The sequence below is a fragment of the Mauremys reevesii genome, linkage group 2, assembly GCF_016161935.1.
Source record: "Mauremys reevesii isolate NIE-2019 linkage group 2, ASM1616193v1, whole genome shotgun sequence".
Lineage (NCBI taxonomy): Eukaryota > Metazoa > Chordata > Testudines > Geoemydidae > Mauremys > Mauremys reevesii.
This window is the reverse complement of record NC_052624.1, coordinates 15789993-15809746: the sequence shown is the minus strand read 5'-3', so window position 1 is coordinate 15809746 and position 19754 is coordinate 15789993. Positions and strand designations below refer to the sequence as shown.

At 41.4% G+C, this 19754-nt stretch overlaps 1 protein-coding gene across 1 annotated transcript in view; it reads left to right on the top strand.

Moving 5' to 3' along the window:
- Nucleotides 1-19189, top strand: part of RHEB (Ras homolog, mTORC1 binding) — a 56915-nt gene extending 37726 nt beyond the window's left edge. Inside the window, exons 5-8 of the mRNA XM_039524137.1 lie at nt 4100-4156; nt 4260-4307; nt 4874-4955; nt 18701-19189. Coding sequence (XP_039380071.1) covers nt 4100-4156; nt 4260-4307; nt 4874-4955; nt 18701-18793 — 280 coding nt within the window. The 3' untranslated portion in view covers nt 18794-19189. The remainder of the gene's footprint in view (nt 1-4099; nt 4157-4259; nt 4308-4873; nt 4956-18700) is intronic.
- Nucleotides 19190-19754: the final 565 nt, after the last annotated feature.

Sequence of the window (19754 nt, the reverse complement as noted above, 5' to 3'; positions counted from 1 at the left end):
CTCCCATCCCCCCACCCATCCCGCAAGCAATGTAAGTTGCACCAACATAAACGCCAGAGTTGACAGCACAACATCAGTGGGAGAGCTGCGCCTGCTGACATAGTTACTGCCGCTCGCAGGGGCTGGAGTAAGAAAGCCGACAGGAGAGCGCTCTCGTGTCTGCATTAGCAGTGCCACAGTGACGCAGCTGCATTGGTGTATCTGCGCTGCTGTAAGCTCTGTAGGGTAGCTGTAGCCTTGCACTCAAATAGAGCTGATTCTTCTTTGTGGGTTTTTTCTGCCTTGCCCACCTGTCCGGTTGACTGGTAGAAATTGCCTGTTCATTGCTATGAGCTTCCGGGCAATAGACAGTGTATATGAATTTGGCTTGTAGGCTGCTTTTTTATTTGCAGTATTGAAGGACATGTCTTACTGTAAAATAGTTTCTCAGAATAGCTATTCAGATTTCAGAGTTTGAATTAAGGTCCTTTCTGGGTTGAGGGCCCGGCTTTCTTCTAGGTAATCTCTTTACTGGTCAGAAGCACATTAACCTCTTCATTAGGTTTTTGTACAGTCATTGGCACCATATTCTATTAATCGCCTTCCTTTTTTGGACCCCTACGTTGTCTTATTTCTATAAATTTGGTGGGGTTTAACGGCAGGATTTCTTTTTAAAGTTACCTTGTACAGCATCTGCATATCAGTAGAAGAGGAAGAGTTAGCAATGTAAAAATAGTAGCTTCCTTATGTAAGCTACTAAATAAGTAAAATCTAAGAACCTTCAAGGGTTTTTTTGTTGTTTTTTAAACAGAAGGTCCTGAGCGACCTCTCTTCCTCTTCAGCACATAGGGACACTTTGAAAGAAAACATTTGTTTGCATTCTTGACAGGTACTGGAGTGTCTAGTATGTCCTAATCTGAACTCTTCTGGGCTGCTCAAATGCTCTTATGGTTGCTCATTATGTTAATACATAAAGTATACGCAGAGTAGCTTCGGCAGATCTACCTAATGAAACAAATTAACATTCTGTAGTATTGAGGAATAATGTTAAAGGGAGCATAAGTTTTTAGACAGCCGCTTCTGTCGCTGTTTACAGGATCTTTCACAGTAACAGGTGATGAAGGTAAGAATTGAGTCTTAAGACAGTGTGAAATAATTATAAAGCATCCCCATGTACAAATTCTGTAACAACACAAACTTGGTGATGGCATTCTCTCCTTCTGGGGGAGGCACTCTGGCTTAATTTCAAGACAGTACTTGAAACCCTGGGGATTTATGGGACATGGAGTCTCCCATCTTCTTGGTCACTAGTTCAGATCTGGGCTTAGCTAGTAGCATGGTCCTAAGTAAAATGAATTGGTGGTCTCAATCTCCGTCCACTTCAAAGCGACAGTTGCCTGCATCTGCGACAGCGTACTGAAGATGTAAAGTTCCCTTATTTGTAGTTTCACCCAGAGAACACGGCTAGAATAGCAACAGAGGCTGAATCTTTGCTGCTAGAGTTACTACTTTGCAACCAGAGTTGGGGCACATTGATGACCTGGAAGCTTCCACTGATTGTCCTACACCTGATCAGTAATAACTAGAGGATTTAATTCTTTTAACTCTGGCTCCAGTTCTCTATTATGTAGTGCTGCAAAGTCAAGCAGTCAGGTGAAAAACAGAAGTTTGTCCTGCCTGACAACTGTTGGGATGCCACTGTGGAAGAGTCAAATTATAGTGTAAGCTTAGCAAAGAACTGCAGAATATATTCAGACTGCCTTGGGTCTATACTTGCAAGTTCTAGTTTTTGGTTTTTTTAATGGCTTTTTTTTACTGCTTGGCTCTTAAAGTAGAAATCTGCTTGAAGTGTAAGGTGTCATATCCTGTTCTTCTGCTTAGAGACTCTGGATGCAGGACAGAACATATCATGTAACACCGCACCCTGATTGCCTAAGTACTCTGGAAAGCCAAAGAGGCTTTGATTTGTCTTCTGCTTGCTTGTTGGTTGCTACTCCAGTCTGACACAAGTTTGCCAGTGTTGCTCTTGGTTCATATAGCTAGGTCACTGGCTATATATTGATATAGGAACTGAACATTTGAGTACTGATATGGTAGGGTACTTGTTTCTTTCCACGCTTTTGTTGTAGATTCTTTTGGAAAATCCATTCTTTTAAACAAAAAAAAATAAAAATTCTCTTCTATATTGAGTGACTCGTGCAGTGTTTGTCAAATGGGAATTCATAAAAACACTCCTGAAGAAGCAAACAACGCCCTACTTCTCTAACCTAGTCTTAAATTTGCTCACAAGGTTATTGAAGGTTTCTCATTCTGATTTACTTAAATTCCTAATTTGTATCACAAAGTAGGTTCCATTACTTTGTATCATGTGTCATCTTTTGCTGGTGGTCCCTGCTTCCTTGGATTGTCTTTCGTCTAGTGAGCAATAACATGCATTATAAACCAGTTTATACCTCCCTTAACGAATCCTCAGTTACTGTTAGCCTGCAGAGAATAAATTGTGGCCCTACAGTTACCTTGTCTTTTAAATTAAAACTTAGTTAATTCCACTTGCTAATGTAGGAAATCCATTCATAAGGTAGTAAAGATGAAGTGATATGAAACATCAGTGTAATGCTACCTTGTCCATTGACAGTCCTCCCTCCCTCCCCCCCCTTCTGTTTTGGGTTTATTGACAATTGTTTGGTCCATTATAACAGTCATTAGAGTTCACTGTCTCTCTGTATTTCTATGTTTGTATTTTCATTGGCTCTTACAATCTCCTTCCCAAGTGTCCACAGGCTGGCTTTAGTCCTTACTGGTTTAGGCAGGAGGGTGCATACCTAACTGTGGGCCAGATTCTACAGTCAGGCTGACCTATAATCTGCCTGTGGTCAGTTGTTGGGCAAAAGAAGCAAAGATGGCTTTAGGCTACTTTTGTGGACCCCTGATTCTTGACTAGTTTGATACCAAGCTGGTTTCCTCGTGCAGATTAGACCAGTCTTGTACAGGGAGGTATTCAAGGCATCTCTTTGTGGCCCGTATTCAATGCAAATCTGTGCTTGAAGAATCAGGCCCTTGAAAATTGAGCTCTGATTAAAATGCCATGTAAATGAGCACACTACTTATGGCAAAGTTTTGAAAGTCAGAACCTACCTTATCTACCCTACATAATTTTTAATTGCCGTATTTGTGTCCAGTCCAGGTTGATACATGGTGTCCCTGTTATAATCAAAGTTGTCTGTCAAACTCTCTAATAGCTCAGTTACTCCAAATGTAATACAGTGGTTGCCATTGCACATCACTGGCTTCATTTGTTTACAGCTTGCTTATTCTGCATGGTACTAAATATCCAATACCCATTAAGTTAGCTTGGTTTGAGGCTTCCTGGCACCTCACAATATTGCTTCTGGCCTTAGTCACTCAAGTCTTCATGTACAGACTTTGTATTAGCACCCATAATTGTAGTATCTGAACAAGCAATGTTTCTCATATCGCCTGCAGCTCAGTTTGTGCTTCTCTTGACTTGGAAAGTCACAGTTTAGGCTTTTTCTTCATTTTCAAGTGCATAAATTCTGATTCTACTTTAATTTTGAAATTGAGTATTGTCCCAATTTAAAATGGAAAGTACTATGAATTTCAGCAAAGCAATACATCCTTAGTAATTCTATTGCACCTTCCCTCTTAGTGCTTGCTTGTTTTTTGAAGCTGTACTTTTAACTTAACCTTCTTACCCAGACTTCCTACATTTGTGCAGCTAAATCTTATTACACATTCTGCCTAAAGTGTACCTACAGTCCAAGCAGATACATCAAACATCCAAATAATGCTTAAAGCATGACTTTCCCCATCTTGATTCATACACTTGCAGTGCCCTTTATCAAAAGGGAAATCAGGTATATTAGGCAGGATTATCTTGGCCTATGTAAGAACATTGTTAGATGGTATAGTGTTTTATGGAGTTCTGGCCCAATTTGCCTCTCTTGTATAGGAATCAGTAACACATTTACAGCATCTCAGTTGTTTTACATCTAAAGTGAGAATAAAGCTTAAACTCAGTCTACAGGTGGAATTAATTGTGTATTGGGTATTAAGGCTAAACATCAGAGTGCATGTGTGATTTCATCCCTTTATTTTGCAGTTTTGAAGTGATTAAAGTTATCCATGGCAAGTTATTGGATATGGTGGGAAAAGTCCAGTAAGTAGTAACACTTTCATCTCATTTCATTGCAGGTATATTACTAGTACTTTGTTCAATATGCTATAACAGCTATTCTAAAAGTGGTTCACTCTTTTCACAGAATACCCATTATGCTGGTTGGAAACAAAAAAGATCTGCATATGGAACGGTATGTACTGTAAATACAATATTTTTCTGAAAAATTTAAGATACCATAACTGTTCTCTGTTGCAACATCACTTGTAACAATTTCAATGAAATTTTCTTCTGGGGAACTAAATTATAGGTACATAATTTCCCATAGCTAAAAAGTTAGCATAAGCTAACCTAATTCTAAATTAAACTAAGTTATCATAACTAAGGAACTGTGGACTTGAGAATGGAAATGAGAGCCAGGAACTACTGAATTCTAATCCTGGCTCTCACTTTGGGGCAAGTCACTTAATGTCTCTCTTTCATCTACAAAATGGAGTAGTTGCATGTTTACTTCATAGGAATGTTGTGACAATAACTTTAAAGCACTATATAAAATGGAGGTAGTAAAAATGGAAAGCAAGTATTGCAAGACCCAAATTTTACTTCGATGTTTATACTGCATGTGATGCAGTTTAATACTTCATAGAAGTGCTGCAGGGAAGTAACTGCAGTTGCGCGGCAGTTGTTGCTCTAACTTCTCCACAAGCCATCGAACATTTTCTTTGCTGTAATAATTTATATTGTCTTCTATTTGGTCAGGGTGATTAGCTATGAAGAAGGGAAAGCTTTAGCAGAATCCTGGAATGCAGCTTTCTTGGAATCCTCTGCTAAAGAAAATCAGGTAACCAATTAACATCCACTTTGATACGCTGCAATTTAAATAGTGGGATTCGGTATCAAAGGATCTTTAAATGTCTCCACATGTACCTCATCGCAATGGGAAGAAGACTAAAATATGCTGTATTGCTGTGTATTGGCAACAGAAAGTGAAATGATTGCTTGCAATGAAGTCCATGTGTGCAAGCTTGTCCAGATATTTCACTGAGAATTGTAGATGAAGTCAGATTGCTGAAAGGAGAAATATGGGACTAAAGGTGTAACTTAATTATGTGTGTGTCTGATTCTGGTGCTAAAATGGAAAGAGTTAGATTAAGTGTCAACTCTCACCTTAAGTTGAAGTGGTAATGGCTTGATCTGTATCAGTACCTTCAAAAATAGAGAATTAATTGCTGACTCCTTAGCAGGAACATACCGCTACAAGGATGAAAGGATAGCATTGTGGGTAGGGCACTAGCCAGCCCTTAGATTTGGGTTCTTTTCCAGCTTTGCCAGTGTGCTTCTATTCCCTCTGAAATAGGAGTAATGTTTTCCTGCCTCATAATCCATAAATAATTCACAAATCTTGTAGTGATGTGGGTTGTGTTAATGGATGGATGGCCACAATCTGACCAAGTATAACCAGGAAACATTGTAAATGTTACCATTGTTATTTCTAAATGATGACAAAACTAGCAGATTTAATTTCATTCTAACCTAACACTAATCCTTGTTGGTGTAATAACTTCCTCATTTACCCCCTGAATATGTTCCAGTATTTCACAGACATGTAGAGCTGAAAAGGGCATTGAGAGTTCAGTGCAGGGGGCTGGACTTGAAACAGGACCAAGTAGACCTAGACCATCCCTGACAGGTGTTTGTCCAACCTGTTCTTAAAAACCTTGAGTGATGGGGATTCCAGAACTTAACTACCCTTCTAGTTAGAAAGTTTTTTCCTAATATATAATCTACATCAGTGGTTCTCAACCAGGTTTCAGGGAGGCTGCTAAGCATGGCCAGCGTTAGACTTGCTAGAGCCCAGGGCAGAAAGCTGAAGCTCACCATACAGAACTGCAGCCCAGGACACCGAGCCCTACCACGTGGGGCTGAAGCCAAAGCCTGAGCAACTTAGCTTTGTGATGCCCTCTTTGTTGTAAAAAAAAACAAACAAAAAAACCAGGAGTACTTGTGGCACCTTAAAGACTAACAAATTTATTTAAGCATGAGCTTTCGTGAGCTACTTCTCACGAAAGCTCATGCTTAAATAAATTTGTTAGTCTTTAAGGTGCCACAAGTACTCCTGGTTTTTTTGCGGATACAGACTAACACGGCTGCTACTCTGAAACCTCTTTGTTGTGGGGCCCCAGGGAATTACCCTGCTTGCTACCTCCTAATGCTGGCCCTTGTTCTTGTATACAGAAAAACAGTTGTTGTGATACAGCTGGGCTATGGAGTTTTTATAGCATGTTGCGGGGGACCTCAGAAGAAAGTTTGCTGCAGATTAAGCTCATCACATGTCCTACCTTCAGTAGACATGGAAAACAGTTGATCACTGTCTTCTTTATAATTGCCCTTAAGACATTTGAAGACTTATGAGGTCCCCCCCCCCGTCTTTTTTCTTAAGATGATAAACTGGGTATGCGTTTAATCTTTCTTCATAGGTCAGGTTTTCTTAACATTTTATCACTTTTGTTCTCTCCTCCGAGTGCTCCCCAATTTGTCTACATCTTTTTAAAGGGTGGCACCCAGACCTGGACACTGTATTCCAGCTGAGGGCTCACTGGTGCCAAGTAGAATGTGACAGTTATCTCTCTTGTCTTACATATACCACTTCTATTAATATACCCCAGAATATATCAGCCTTTTTTAAACTACATCACATTGATTCAGATTTTGTTATCCACTGTAATCCCTAGATCCTTTTCAGCAGTACTGCCCCCATTTTGTAGTTCTGCATTTGATTTTTTTCCCTTCCTAAATGTACTACTTTGCACTTGTCTATTGAATTTCCTCTTGTTTACTTCAGACCAATTCACTAACTTGTCAAGGTTGTTTTGAATTCTAATCCTGTCCTCTAAAGAGCTTGCAACCTCTCCCAGTTTAGTGGCATCCAAACTTTAAGCCTACTCTCCACTCCATTATCCAAGATGCTAATGAAAATATTCAGTAGTGACAGACACCTATGGGACCTCCACTAGATATATATACCCTTCCAGTTGGATGAGGAGCCACCGATTCATACTCTGAGTATGGTCTTTCAGCCAGTTGTGCACCCACCTTCTAGTAATTTTATGTAGCCCACATTTCCCTAATTTCATTATGAGAATATTTTGTGGGATTGTGTCAAAAGCCTTATTAAAGCCATATATCATGACACTTGGTTACTGGCCTGGTTGGGTTGGAGGAAGCAAGTCAAAATCCATGCTAGCTATTCCTTATTAACCCTGTTATCCTCTAAGTGCTTACAAATTGATGGTTTAATAATTTGTTCCAGTATCTTTTCAGGTATTAAAGTTAGACTGATTGGTCTATAATTCCCCAGTCTTTGTTCCCATTTTTAAAGATGGGGTGCTATGTTTGTCCTCCAGTCCTCTGGGACATCCCTCAGGAGTTCTCGAAGATAATTGCTAATGGTTCCAAGATTGCTTCAGCTAGTTCCTTAAATACCTGAGATTAATTTAATCAGCCCCAATAGACTTGGAATACATCTAACTTAACAGGTTAAAGAATATTTAGATCTTTCCCTATTCTATCTTGAGCTCCTTCCCTCTTTTTGTTGTTAATATCAATTGTGTTGAGTATCTGGTCACTATTAACCTTTTTAGGGAAGATTTAAGCAAAATAGGCATTAAACATCTCAGCCTTTTTGTTTTCATCTATTCATTCTCCTTCCCTGCTAAGTAGAGGACTTACATTTTCTTAGTCTTTCTCTTGCTCCTAAAGGATTTAAGGAACCTCTTATTGCCTTTTATGTCTCTTGCTAAGTGTAAGTCATTTTGTGCCTTCGCTTTTCTGATTTTGTCCCTCCATGCTTGTGCTGTTCTTTTGTATCCTCCTTAGCAATTTGCCCATGTTTCTGCTTTCTGTAGAAATTCTTCTTGATTTTTTTTCAGGTCGTTAAGGAGCTTCTGATGGAGCCATGTTGACATCTTACTGTTCTTATCTTCCCTTTGCGTCAGGATCGCTTGCAGTTGTGCCTTTAATATTTTTCTCCTGGGGAAAATTCCACCTTTCCTGAACTCCCTTTATCCTAGATTTTCTTCTCATGGGACCTTACCTATCAGTTCTGAGTCTGTTAAAGTCTGCTTTTTTTTTTTTAAGTCCATTGTCCTTATTCTACTGCTTCCTTTTCTTTAGAATCATAAAATCGATCACTTCATGATCTTTCACCCAAATTGCCTCCCTCTTCATATTTGAACCCAATACTCCCTGCTAGTTAGAATCAAGTATAAAATGGCTGTCGTCCTGGTTACTTCCTCCACTTTCTGGAAGAAAAGTTGTCCCAAATATGTTCCAAAAACTTAATGGAAATTTTGTGTTTTGCCATATTACTTTTCCAATAGATGTTTGGGTAGTTAGTCCCCAAGAATTACCAGGTCTCATGGTTTTGAATATTTCTGTTGCTTGTTCTAGAAATGCTTTATCCACCTTCTTTTCCTGATTTGGTTGTCTATAGTAGTCCCCTACTGTGCGGTCATCCCTATGATTTTTTCCCTTTTATCATTACCAGAGACTCATCTGCTTCTCACCTCTTTCTGGACTCAGAACAAGGTATATATTCTTGATATAAAATGCAACAGCACCCCCATGTTTTCCCTGCCTGCTCTTCCTGAACAAGCATTACTTCTGTATACCAGTATTCCAGTCAGGAGACTTAGCTGACCAAGTTTCTGATGTCATAATTTAGCATATGTACTAATACTTCCAGATCTTCCTGTTTGTTCTTCATACGCCTTGCATTTGTGTATAGACATCTAAATTGTTAATCAGATTCCCCCACTGATTTTCTTGTTCCTCCTATGACCCTCTTGTAATTTTCCATGTCTGCCCCTCCACCCCAAAATCTAGACCTTTTTAAGGTCTCCTTTTTATGCTTACCTGTGAGTGTCTCACCTGCCCCCTTTGAGCCTAGTTTCAGGTCCTCTTCACTAGGTTAGTGAGTTGGGGAAGAGCATCTTTTTGATCAGGCTGACCCCCTCTCTTCCCAGCAGCCCTCCTTCTCAGACCAGCACTCCATTGTTGAGAAAGCCAAAGCCCTCCCATCAACACCATCTTGCCCAGCCATGCATTTGTCTACTGGATGCGCTTCTCCCAATCTGGGCCCAGCCCTCAACTGAGAGAATGGACAATATCACAAGCTGCACTCCCAATTCCATGACCCTCACTTCCAGAGCCTTTAGTCACTGCTGATCTTCTCTGGGTGATAAGCAGTAACATTTAATGCCCACATGAATGAGTCATAGGTAGAGGTACCGATGAGCTGCGCCAACCTTTCTGTAATGTTCCTGGTGTGAGCTTCAGGCAGGCAGTACACCGTCTGGTACATTGGGTCAGCAGATGGATGCCTCTGTCCTCTCAGAAGGGAAACCCTGACCATTGGCACCCTACACCACTACCTCTTGGGTGTGGTGGCTATGAGCCTGCCAGTCTTGGGGGCAGATGTGGCTCCCCTTCAGCAATTGAGGTCTGCTTCTCACTTCCTGTTGCCATACAGCATACTGGGGTGTGGGGCGGAGCACTGTCTACTGCCCAAAGTGGCCAGCAGCTACTCCTCCACATAGAGCAGCTGGTTCTTCTTTCTCCTCTGGTGCTGCTGTAGTCCTCTGTTGGCTAGCATCCTCCATCTCAAATGTTGACATGTGCCCTGTCAAAGTCCTTGTGCTCTTGGATGATGTAGAGATGAGCCACCACCTGCAATTCATATCTGCTTCCTGAGATTCCATCAACACACCTCTCACACCGGGTGGTTCCCCCTGCCTGGCTTTCATTGGCAGGGATATGCAGGCTGCAATCCCAGCAAGTCGACACCAGGAGCCTCTAGGGTCAGGATGCCTCTCTCATGCAGGCAGAAGAAAAGCTAGCGGTGATGCTGGTGATGTACCATTTTCCTCCCATTGCAGGCTCTTCCTTCTGGAGTACCTGCAAATTGTGAGGGTGCGGAGGGTGCCATCAATTCTCGTGGCTGCATATAGTGCTTAATCTATAATGTTCCTTGACCTCTTCCCTAGTTCATTTTAACTGGCTGTGGGTTTGAAGTACTAATAGGCTGTCTGTACTCAAATATCATTTTTGCTTTGGTTGTAACAAACTTTTTTGCCTTATGGAATCGAGGCTTATGATGGCGTCAGAGGAACAGTATCAGATTGGTTTGTGATGAAGAATAAGGCTCCAGGCTGACCCGTGTGCTGGTGGAAAGTTCACTAGCACCTCTCTATACCTAAAATTAGGAATCAACTCTGTATCTTTCCTGAAGTTCTTTGTGCAACCAAACAGACAATCCTGCAAGGTGGAACCTTGTTTCCTGGTAAAAATCATACCTCTTCTATTCTTTCATACATGTAATTGCCAGAACTTGTGCTGCTGGCAGTGGATAGTCAAGAAAATCCAGTTTCCACAGGGCAAAAGAACATAAGAATGGCCAAACTTGGTCAGAGCAAAGGTCCATCTGGCCCAGTATCCTGTCTTCCGTCAGTGGCCAATGCTTGGGGCTTCAGAGGGAATAAACAGAACAGGTAATCAAGTGATCCATCCCCTGTCACCCATTCTCAACTTCTGGCAAACAGAGGCTAGGGACACCATCCCTGCCCATCCTGGCTAATAGCCGTTGATGGATCTATCCTCCATAAACTTATCTAGTTCTTTTTTGAACCCTGTTATAATCTTAGCCTTCACAACATCCTCTGGCAAGGAGTTCCACAGGTTGACTATGTGTTGTGAGAAGAAATACTTCCTTTTGTTTTTGTTAAACCTGCTGCCTATTTCATGTGGTTACTCCTAGTTCTTGTGTTATGAGAAGGAATAAACACTTCCTTATTTACTTTCTCCACACCAGTCAAGAAAACTGATTGTACAAATCTTTCAAAATCTTCTGCAGATCCAAAGGAAGTCACGATTTAATTTCTGTAGTACTTGAGTTCTTGGTTTAGATTTTGGCAAGTTTAATGCCACTCTTCGGTTTAGTTCCAGAGTAGTGCAAAAAATGAAGATTGTAAATGTCCTGTAAAATCCTTCAGTGAGTAATAGACTTGCAGCTAAGTGGTTTTTAGTAGACAAGTTGTATACAAATGCTCCACTCTAGAACAAAGTCTTTAAGCTAAATCTGACTTAACTGCAGTCAACGTTTCTTAGACAAAGTCTAGCTGGCATTCAGTTATTTCCCATTGCTAAATATAAATTTTTGTAACTGCTCACTAATTCATATTGTGAACTTATTGATAACTTTCTGAAACTTGAAGTGACACTCTAGTTACGTAGCCTGCTTTTTTTTATAAAGAAGTTAGTTTTTTCATAACACCTAGCACAGGGGTGGGCAAACTTTTTGGTCCGAGGGCCACATCTGAGTGGGGAAATTGTATGCAGGGCATGGGGTTGGTGTGTAAGGGGTGCAGGGTTCAGTAGGGGGCTCAGGTCAGGGGGTTGGGGTGGAGGAGGGGTGTGGAGTTCAGTAGGGGGTGCACAGGGGTGCAGGGGGCTTGGCAGGGAGTTGGGGTGCAGGAGGGGTGTGAGGTGCAGGCAGGAGGCTTAGGGCAGGGAGTTGGGGGGCAGGGTACAGGAGAGGTTTGGGCTCCAGCCTGGCGCCGCTTACCTCAAGCGGCTCCGGGGTGACAGTGGCGCACACCAGGGCCAGTGCAGGCTCCCTGCATGCCTGCCCTGTCCCCAGCCCCGCGCCGCTCCCAGAAGCTCTGCGGCCCCTGTGGGAGATGGGGGCGGAAGGCTCCGCGTGTGCTACCTTTTCCGCGCCTCCAGGTACCTCCCCTGAAGCTGCCATTGGCCATGGTTCCCCGTTCCCAGCCAATGGGAGCTGCGGGGGGCGGTGCCTGGAGGCGACACACGGAGCCCTCTGCCCCCCTGCCTGGGTGCCACAAGGACATGGTGTCGCAGGCCGGATCCAAAGTCCTGAGGGGCCGGATCTGGCCCGTGGGCCGTAGTTTGCCCACCCTTGACCTAGCATATTAAAGTGCTGTACGAACATACATAGTCTCGTTAACTGACTGGCATGGGATTTGTTATGTTTCCATAATAAAAAGTGTGCTGTGTGATGCCTGGACATCAGAACTACTAGATGATTTGCTGTCATCTGAAATATGTAGCAAACCTGTGCACATTAGACTCTGCTTCAAAGGGGAGGAACAGTAATTGTACATCAGAAATGTATGAACTTCTCCACGAGCCTCCCAATTTCTTTAGGAATCCTGCAAAAACTCTGTTTTTAATTAGTGCTTCCAAACTGCAGTGAGTACCTAACACTTAAGTTGGTACAAAAGATATTGCTACTGATATAAAGGTTGCTGGACAAGATTTATATCAGGGATGACCTAGTAACCTTAACTGGAGACTTTCTTGTTTTTGTGGTTTTTTTTAATCATTGGTATTGGCATAATGTAATGCAGGTTCTTAACCTAAACATCAGGTGTAAATGATTTCTTCTGATCCTCTGCCAGTCCAGATGCTTGAGTATAGCGCCTTTCCATCAGATGGAGAAAGTACACAACCATCTCGGTGAGCTCACTTGTTCTGTGCAATATGCTTGGTAAATCCAATAGTTTTCAAGAAGCGGAGAGATCAGTACCTTTGCCAGCCAGTGAAGACTGAGCAGAGAAGTATCAGATTCCACAAATCTTGCTAAGACACACCAACATTGTGTGGCTGCCTCAGTCTACAGCTAGAGAATTACTGTCTAGCCTACCAAGGGGCTCAGGTACTCCAAAGGCCAAAGCTGGGACAGCCACCCTTGGTACTGTAGGCAGCTGCCGGGGATCTTGTGACTTACACTCGTCAGGAAGGAAGGTAAAAGGTGGGAGATAGGGCTGCATCCATCCAAGACTCCCCTTAACTAAAGAGATCAGGCAGGGAGCAGGACAGGGAAGCATCCCTTTCAACAGGAACCACAGACAGGAACATCCTACTGGTTCTGGAGACGCTTCCTCCTCTTCGGCAAGATCTCACACTGGCACCAAGGAACCTCTGGGATAGGGACCCCCTTCTGAGGAGCCAAGATTGTCTTCCATGATTTTAAAGCCCCCTCCAGTTTAGAGGGCAGAAGCTTCCTCTAGCTTGGGAGCAAGACTTGTTGTTCTCTGGGTGGTAGCTGCTGTCTTGGGTGAACAAAGGGAGCGTCCTTTAGGAGCAAGAAGTCCCTGAGCACTTGCCTTCTGGTTAGATTCATAAATTCTCCAGCTGCTGTCTTCTGGCCATGATAATACCAGCACCCTGACTATTGGGACTGGACTATGACTATGCTCCACCCTCCCTTTATCCTCCTGCTTGCAGGAAAGCTGGCTTCTTGCTTAAAGAGGACTACCCAGATTCTATAAATCTGGAGTTGAAGTTCCTCCTTCTGACAACAAAAATTACTACATGATCCCGGGAATGGGGACCGAAGCCCGAGCTGCTCCGCCCCGGATGGGGGGGGCCAAAGCTGAAGCCTGACCCTCAGCCCCTGGGGGTGTGTGAAGCCAAAGCTTGAGAGCTTCCACCCTGGGTAGGCGGGGGCTGTAACCTGGGGGCTGTAACCTGAGCACTGAAGCCCTCAGGCTTTGGCCTCAGTCCTGGGCGGTGGGGCTCGGACTTCTGGCTTCAGCACCAGGCCCCAGCAAGTCTAACGCCAGCCCTGGTGACCTCATTAAAACAGGGTTGCGACCCACAGTTTGAGAATCACTGGCTTAGATCATCACATCCCAACATGGCCTTCACATCAGCTACTCAGTATTTTGCAGTGCTGAGGCTATTACAGTCAATGCAAAGCTTTCCCATTTGGGCCACCAGGAACAACATCAAGAACACTGACCAAGCTTGCAGCAACCTTTTGATAGAACACCAGGCAAAGGAAGCTGTTGCTGCTGTAGATTTCTTTCTGGAGAGCCATAGCTGGATCACAAAGTGCAGTGTTTGTCTCCTTCTCAACTGGTGTACTTAGGAGTCCAGTTCAAGATAGCAGTGGGCAGAAAAAGCATCTGAAGATGTAATCCCCTGCTGTAACTGCAGATAGTCAAATCTAGGATTGCTTATAGGTACTGGTTTCCATGGTGGCGAGCTTGTGGATGTGGACTCAAGGAACTACTTCCATGACCTCTGCACTTTCCTCTTGCTAGGAGCTAGAATCAGAGAACTCTGAAATACATCTCCTGTTGCCAACTGCAGTCAGCGTGCTTCTAGGGTGGTGACTTCACAAGAGCCTGAAGAAGTCTGCCCCTGGAGCTAAACACCAAGCTTGAAATACAATTATAACAGATGTTACGTTGTGTCTGAAGTCCAACTGCATTCCCTTATCTTCTGTTCCCCATCACATTCTAGGGCTTTCTTTCCTCCTCTTTTGGAAGATGTAAAATGCCCTTGTACCAAAACACATTAGGAGCTTATGGGGCAAAGCCACAAGTGAATCTAGTTCATGCTCCTCCTTGAGGAGGACAATTTTTTGTAGCACAAAGATCAGATCTGCACACTGAGTGCGTTGCCTGATCTTACTGTGCCAGGGAAAGGCAAATTGGTGTGTTTAATGGAACCACCCAAGAGGTGTCTAGTAAACTCTTGTGTGGTAGCTTGTTAATGGTCCTAAAACATCTATTTCAACACTTTCTCTCTCTCTTCCCCCCCCCCCCCCCCATTGATAATCAAAACATACAAATAGGCAAAAATGTAAGGGGGGAGAAAAAAAAAAAGCTGCTTGGGAACTTAGTTTGATTTAAGAATATTTACTTTGTATATTTTGACATGTGGTGATGACCATTGGTTTTAATGATTATAAAACCTTTTTTAATCACAATATTTACTGTCACTAAATAGACAGGCCCTCCCATAATTTCATGCAACTGTGAAAACTTAAATTGATAAAAATAAAAATGCTTTAAAAAATCTGAAATTATATTTTAAAAAATGTATTTATGCCAAGCCTACTCATAAGCACTCAAACTGTGGAGCCAAGCAAAACATTTCACACAAACCTAAATGCAGAACATGAGTTCAAATAACTATGCCTTTATGCTGTTCTCAGTAGTTTTCAATGTCTGTAATTAGGCCATATAATTGTTCCATGATCAAGTGTATTAGCAGCAAAGGAAGAGCAAACAGACTTAAAGCCTCTAGTGCTTTATGTAAGATTAGGTAGAAATACCCTTCTCTCCCTCCCCCCACCCTGATTTGATTATACTCAGTAGTTAGCATTAAATCCAAACTTTACCACTTGCTGTGCTGTCCTCAATTCGAAAAAAACTAAACTGAAATCTAGAAATAAGCCAACATGGTCAAATGGCTGATCAGAGTTCAGTAATTCTGATCACCACTGCCATCAATCATCAAACAAAGGCCAGTTCTATACGTAGGAGCACTTTGCTGGTATAGCCATATCTGTATACTATGCTGGCAAGTGCTTCTAGTGTAGACACAGCTTATGCTAGCCAAACTGTGCTCCTTGCCAGTACAGCTTATCCAGCCCCTGACAAAAGTTTGTAGTGTAGACTTGACCAATTGCATTGAACAGCATTGCAGTACCCCTGTGAGGTAGGGAAGTGGTTTCCAGTGAAGACTGTATTGTTCATGCAACAGTGGCACCTGTCTGTCGTCTCATGACCTTGTTTTGCTGAAAAGATTTACCAGCTTGAAAATGTATTCTTGATCTTTCTTTGTAGATCCATAAAGAATGTATCTAACTAAAACATGTTAAATATCCCATCTTTTCTGTGAAATGTATTCACTGGCCACCTACATCTTGGTGAGTGGCCCAGACGAACAATCTCGCTGAGAAATAACATATAGTCTCGTCTCATTTGACAGAATAAGTGCTCTTTTTTTTTTTTTAATAGCTGTTTCCAGTCAGGAATGTAGAGAATAGTGTCTACTAGAGCCAAAATAAAATTTCAACTGTTTACATAACAATGTTAAGTGTATTGTAGGTCAGACTAGATTTTTCCTTTAAGTTGTCACCCGCGGAAAATTTATCAGCAGAAAGTAGTTGATGGGATCTGTAATCCTGTCCAGAACTCTGCTAAAATCTAATTTGCACAGGAAGCGTATTGTGCAATTTGACTAATCAGCCACTTATGTCAGTTTGCCTTTGGATTGCTTGGAAAATTGTATTTATGAATAGTATTTTAATGGTTCCTGAGACGGTACAGAACACATGGTATTCAATATGAGAGAGGCTATACATAGAATTCAGCCTGCTATGATCTTACTATAATTACTTTAAGATTGTGGGGCCATTTGAGTCTAGTGGAATTTATTTGGAAGTGAGCCAACTAAAAATTGTACCTTACTGGAGAAATAACTGCCAGGTCAGAACACATAGCACACAGAGTTTTTCAGCATGTTTATTTTAAACAAATTATAGTCTCTTGTACCAGCTTCTTCCAGTTCTCATACATTTGCCTCCATATAACATGGAATATCTTTTCTTTTCAATACAAACTGAATTTGGTGCTCGTGAAATTATAATAGTAATGACATTTGGATAGACTAAAATTGATACCCTGGGAGCTTTTGACCAAACGTCCCTTAGTCAGAATACCAATGTCTGTCTTTAACTTGATCAGAAACCCAAAATGAAGCTGAGAACTTCAGCATCACTATTGGCTTTAGGATAATAATGTAGAAAGGAATATTTAATAAAGTGACTGTAAAATATACAAAAACAAAGCAATCTATTATCTACAGTCTGCAGTCTAACCATACAAAGTGAATCCCACAAGGAGGTGCAATGGAATGCTCCATTTTTGCATATTAACTTCTGTAAAGGGGTGACTATTTCTCAGTGTGGGCTAGTATTCAATAATGCTTCAACCTGAATGTGTCATGACATAAACCCCCTTATTTGAAGTTTCTCAGTCCATATAAGTACACTGGTGCTTCATTTAATAGAATTTTTGAAGTGAAGAGTAACCTCTGGGGGAAGTTTAAAGAGGGCTTGACGTTTCTGCATCTTAACTTTTCATGCTTTCATGAAAACCTTGTAAACTAGTCAAATGTTCAGTCTACCACTTCTGTCAAATCTGTTGAAACCTTTACTCTCTAATGAATCAGGCTCCTACTTACATTGAAGAGGAATGTCCGATTCAGTTGTTCAGCTTCTGTGAGTTACAACCTGCTAGTCCAGCAGGTTGTAACTCAAAGATGAGGACTTAAGCTCCTACCTAGTTCTGACCCAAGTAAAGGTGCCACTCCTTTGTGTCCTTGCACAGATCCATTCTGCCCACCAAGTTACTGTCTAGGTCGGGATCGCATACAGTAGAATAACAATGTGGGTCCTCCCCACATCTGGAAGGTGAGTCCAAAGCATAGAGGACGTGATAGGGAGAGACTATCAAGGGGATTCCTAACTAATCTGAGAGAATAGCATCAAGTAGATTGGAAAAACGTTATCCAGTGATTACTGTAGCCTAAGCTTGTTCAGTCTACCTAGGGGAGGGTCCAGCAAGGAGTTCTAAGTGGAATCAATAACTGGAAAGATGACTCCTGCTCAGAGAATAGCAGTTACTCTTAGCTGCTGAAGGGATGTGCACGAGGATGCCTACACACAGTAAATTTGAACAGTTTTTGTGTGGGGTTTTTTTTTCAGGGGTTTTGGATTTTTTTCCTCAACCGTATAAGGAAGTGGCAAGCTTATAATATATGGCTACATGCAACCAACATATGTTAATGCCTGCTGTTTTGCAGTTTGAGGTTTCATATGTATAATGTAAGCTGTGACCCTGTCGCAATATTTATGGTTTATCTGATCATATTAACTCTTTTCAAAAGGATTTTGGTTAAAATTAGATACTTCCCCTTGAAATTCAACTTTCTTCTGTTATCGCTGGAGCATTTTCCTGCAGCAGGTGTCAAATCTCATTGCCTCATTCTGGTAGAGCTGAACAGGACACCTCATCTCGGACAATACTTGTAAACTAGGCAGTGTCTGATGGTAGTCATACAATAAAATGTAAATGAGCAGTATAATGTAGGAACATTCACTATGCATGACGAAAGGACTCAAGACGCTTAAAACCAACCCTCTACTGAATTGTTTTTTTTAATTTCAATTGGAATTGCTTTCCTCCATTTTTTTCCTCTCCTTTTGATGTTAAATTACTTGCTGCTTTACAGAGATAATGTCTCTTCTAATCTGAATTGTAGTAGTATTGCTTGGAGTATATGATTTAATTTTATACTTGTGTATTGTCTTTTGGAGAGGCAGAATATGTAAGCCTTCAATACTGTCAAAGAGCACTTACTATTCAAAATGGCTACAATACAAAGCAGAATTATAGTAATTAGCTTTTTGGGTTTTTTGACAATTCAGTTAAAGCTTGTTCTCTGCAGAATATTTTTTAAAATGTTTCCCCATGTAAGCATGTATATTGGGTTATGCCCATTTTCCAAAGAGTTTCTTGTGGTAAATATTTCAATACACCTAGATTTCCTACTTACCCAAATCCTACCATATTTGTTTGAGACCTGACTCGATAAATTGAGTATGCATTTGTCTATTAGAGTAGCCAGCAAAACTGTACCAAGTTGTCTTTCTCTCAGTAAGTGGTATTTGCAGCCTTCATGCTAATCACACTCCTCTCTTTGCAGACTGCCGTGGATGTTTTTAGGAGGATAATTTTGGAGGCAGAAAAGATTGATGGGGCAGCTTCACAAGGAAAGTCGTCGTGCTCAGTAATGTAATTCCACTGCAAAACCTGAACACTGGGAATACATTCTACCTGAAGAAGCAAACTGCCCGTTATCTTTAAGGATAAACTATGCTTCTTTTTTCTTCTGTTTAACCTGAAAGATGCACAGTTGGTTGGAGCCTTTTTCCTCAGATTATGTTAAACTCTGACTCCTGTGTAAATGGCTTCACTTCCATTTTCAAATTTTAAGCAATCATATTTTCAGTTTATATTGTATTTCTTAATATTATGACCAAGAATTTTACTGGCATTAATTTTTCAGTGTAGTCTGTTGGTTAGAATAATCATCAAAATGATGCATATTGTTACACTACTCTTAACTAGGCTTGGATATCTGTGTTTCTTTGTGTTAAATGTATACTTGTAAATAAAATAGCTGCAAACCTTATTGTGTTGCTCTATTTAACTGTGGTTTTAAAATAAGATATAATAAATATAGTAGTAACCTGATATAGGTTTTCCTACAAACTGACCGCCTCCAGCCCCCCAGGACTAGTAGAGATGGATGTTGAAGCCAATCACTTGTTTAGCTTTTCCAGAGTGTGTTCGTTTGCTACAGTGATCTGAAGCAGCCCCTCTAGCAGAACTCCTGGGTGGCTGACTACAACCTCAGATGAACCTGTGTACCAGCTGATAAGGATGATGCACTGTGGTATTGCCTGTTAACTTGATGGAAGAAAGTGCTAAGGATGCAAATGCATCACTCTTCTCATTAACATGACTCATCTGATAGAGGCCACTCAAATATAGCTATAATGAAGGGTCTGTTGACACTTCCATTATAAACTGTTTACACAGGCTTGTAAGTAGGGACAGTATTTTCAAAATAGAATGAAATAATGGAGCAGTTCTGGGTTATAAATTCAAACTGGTTCTTGCAAGCAATTATATGTGCCTTGAATATTTTGGCATGCATTATTCAGGGTATTTCCATATGCATTTTCCATACTGAG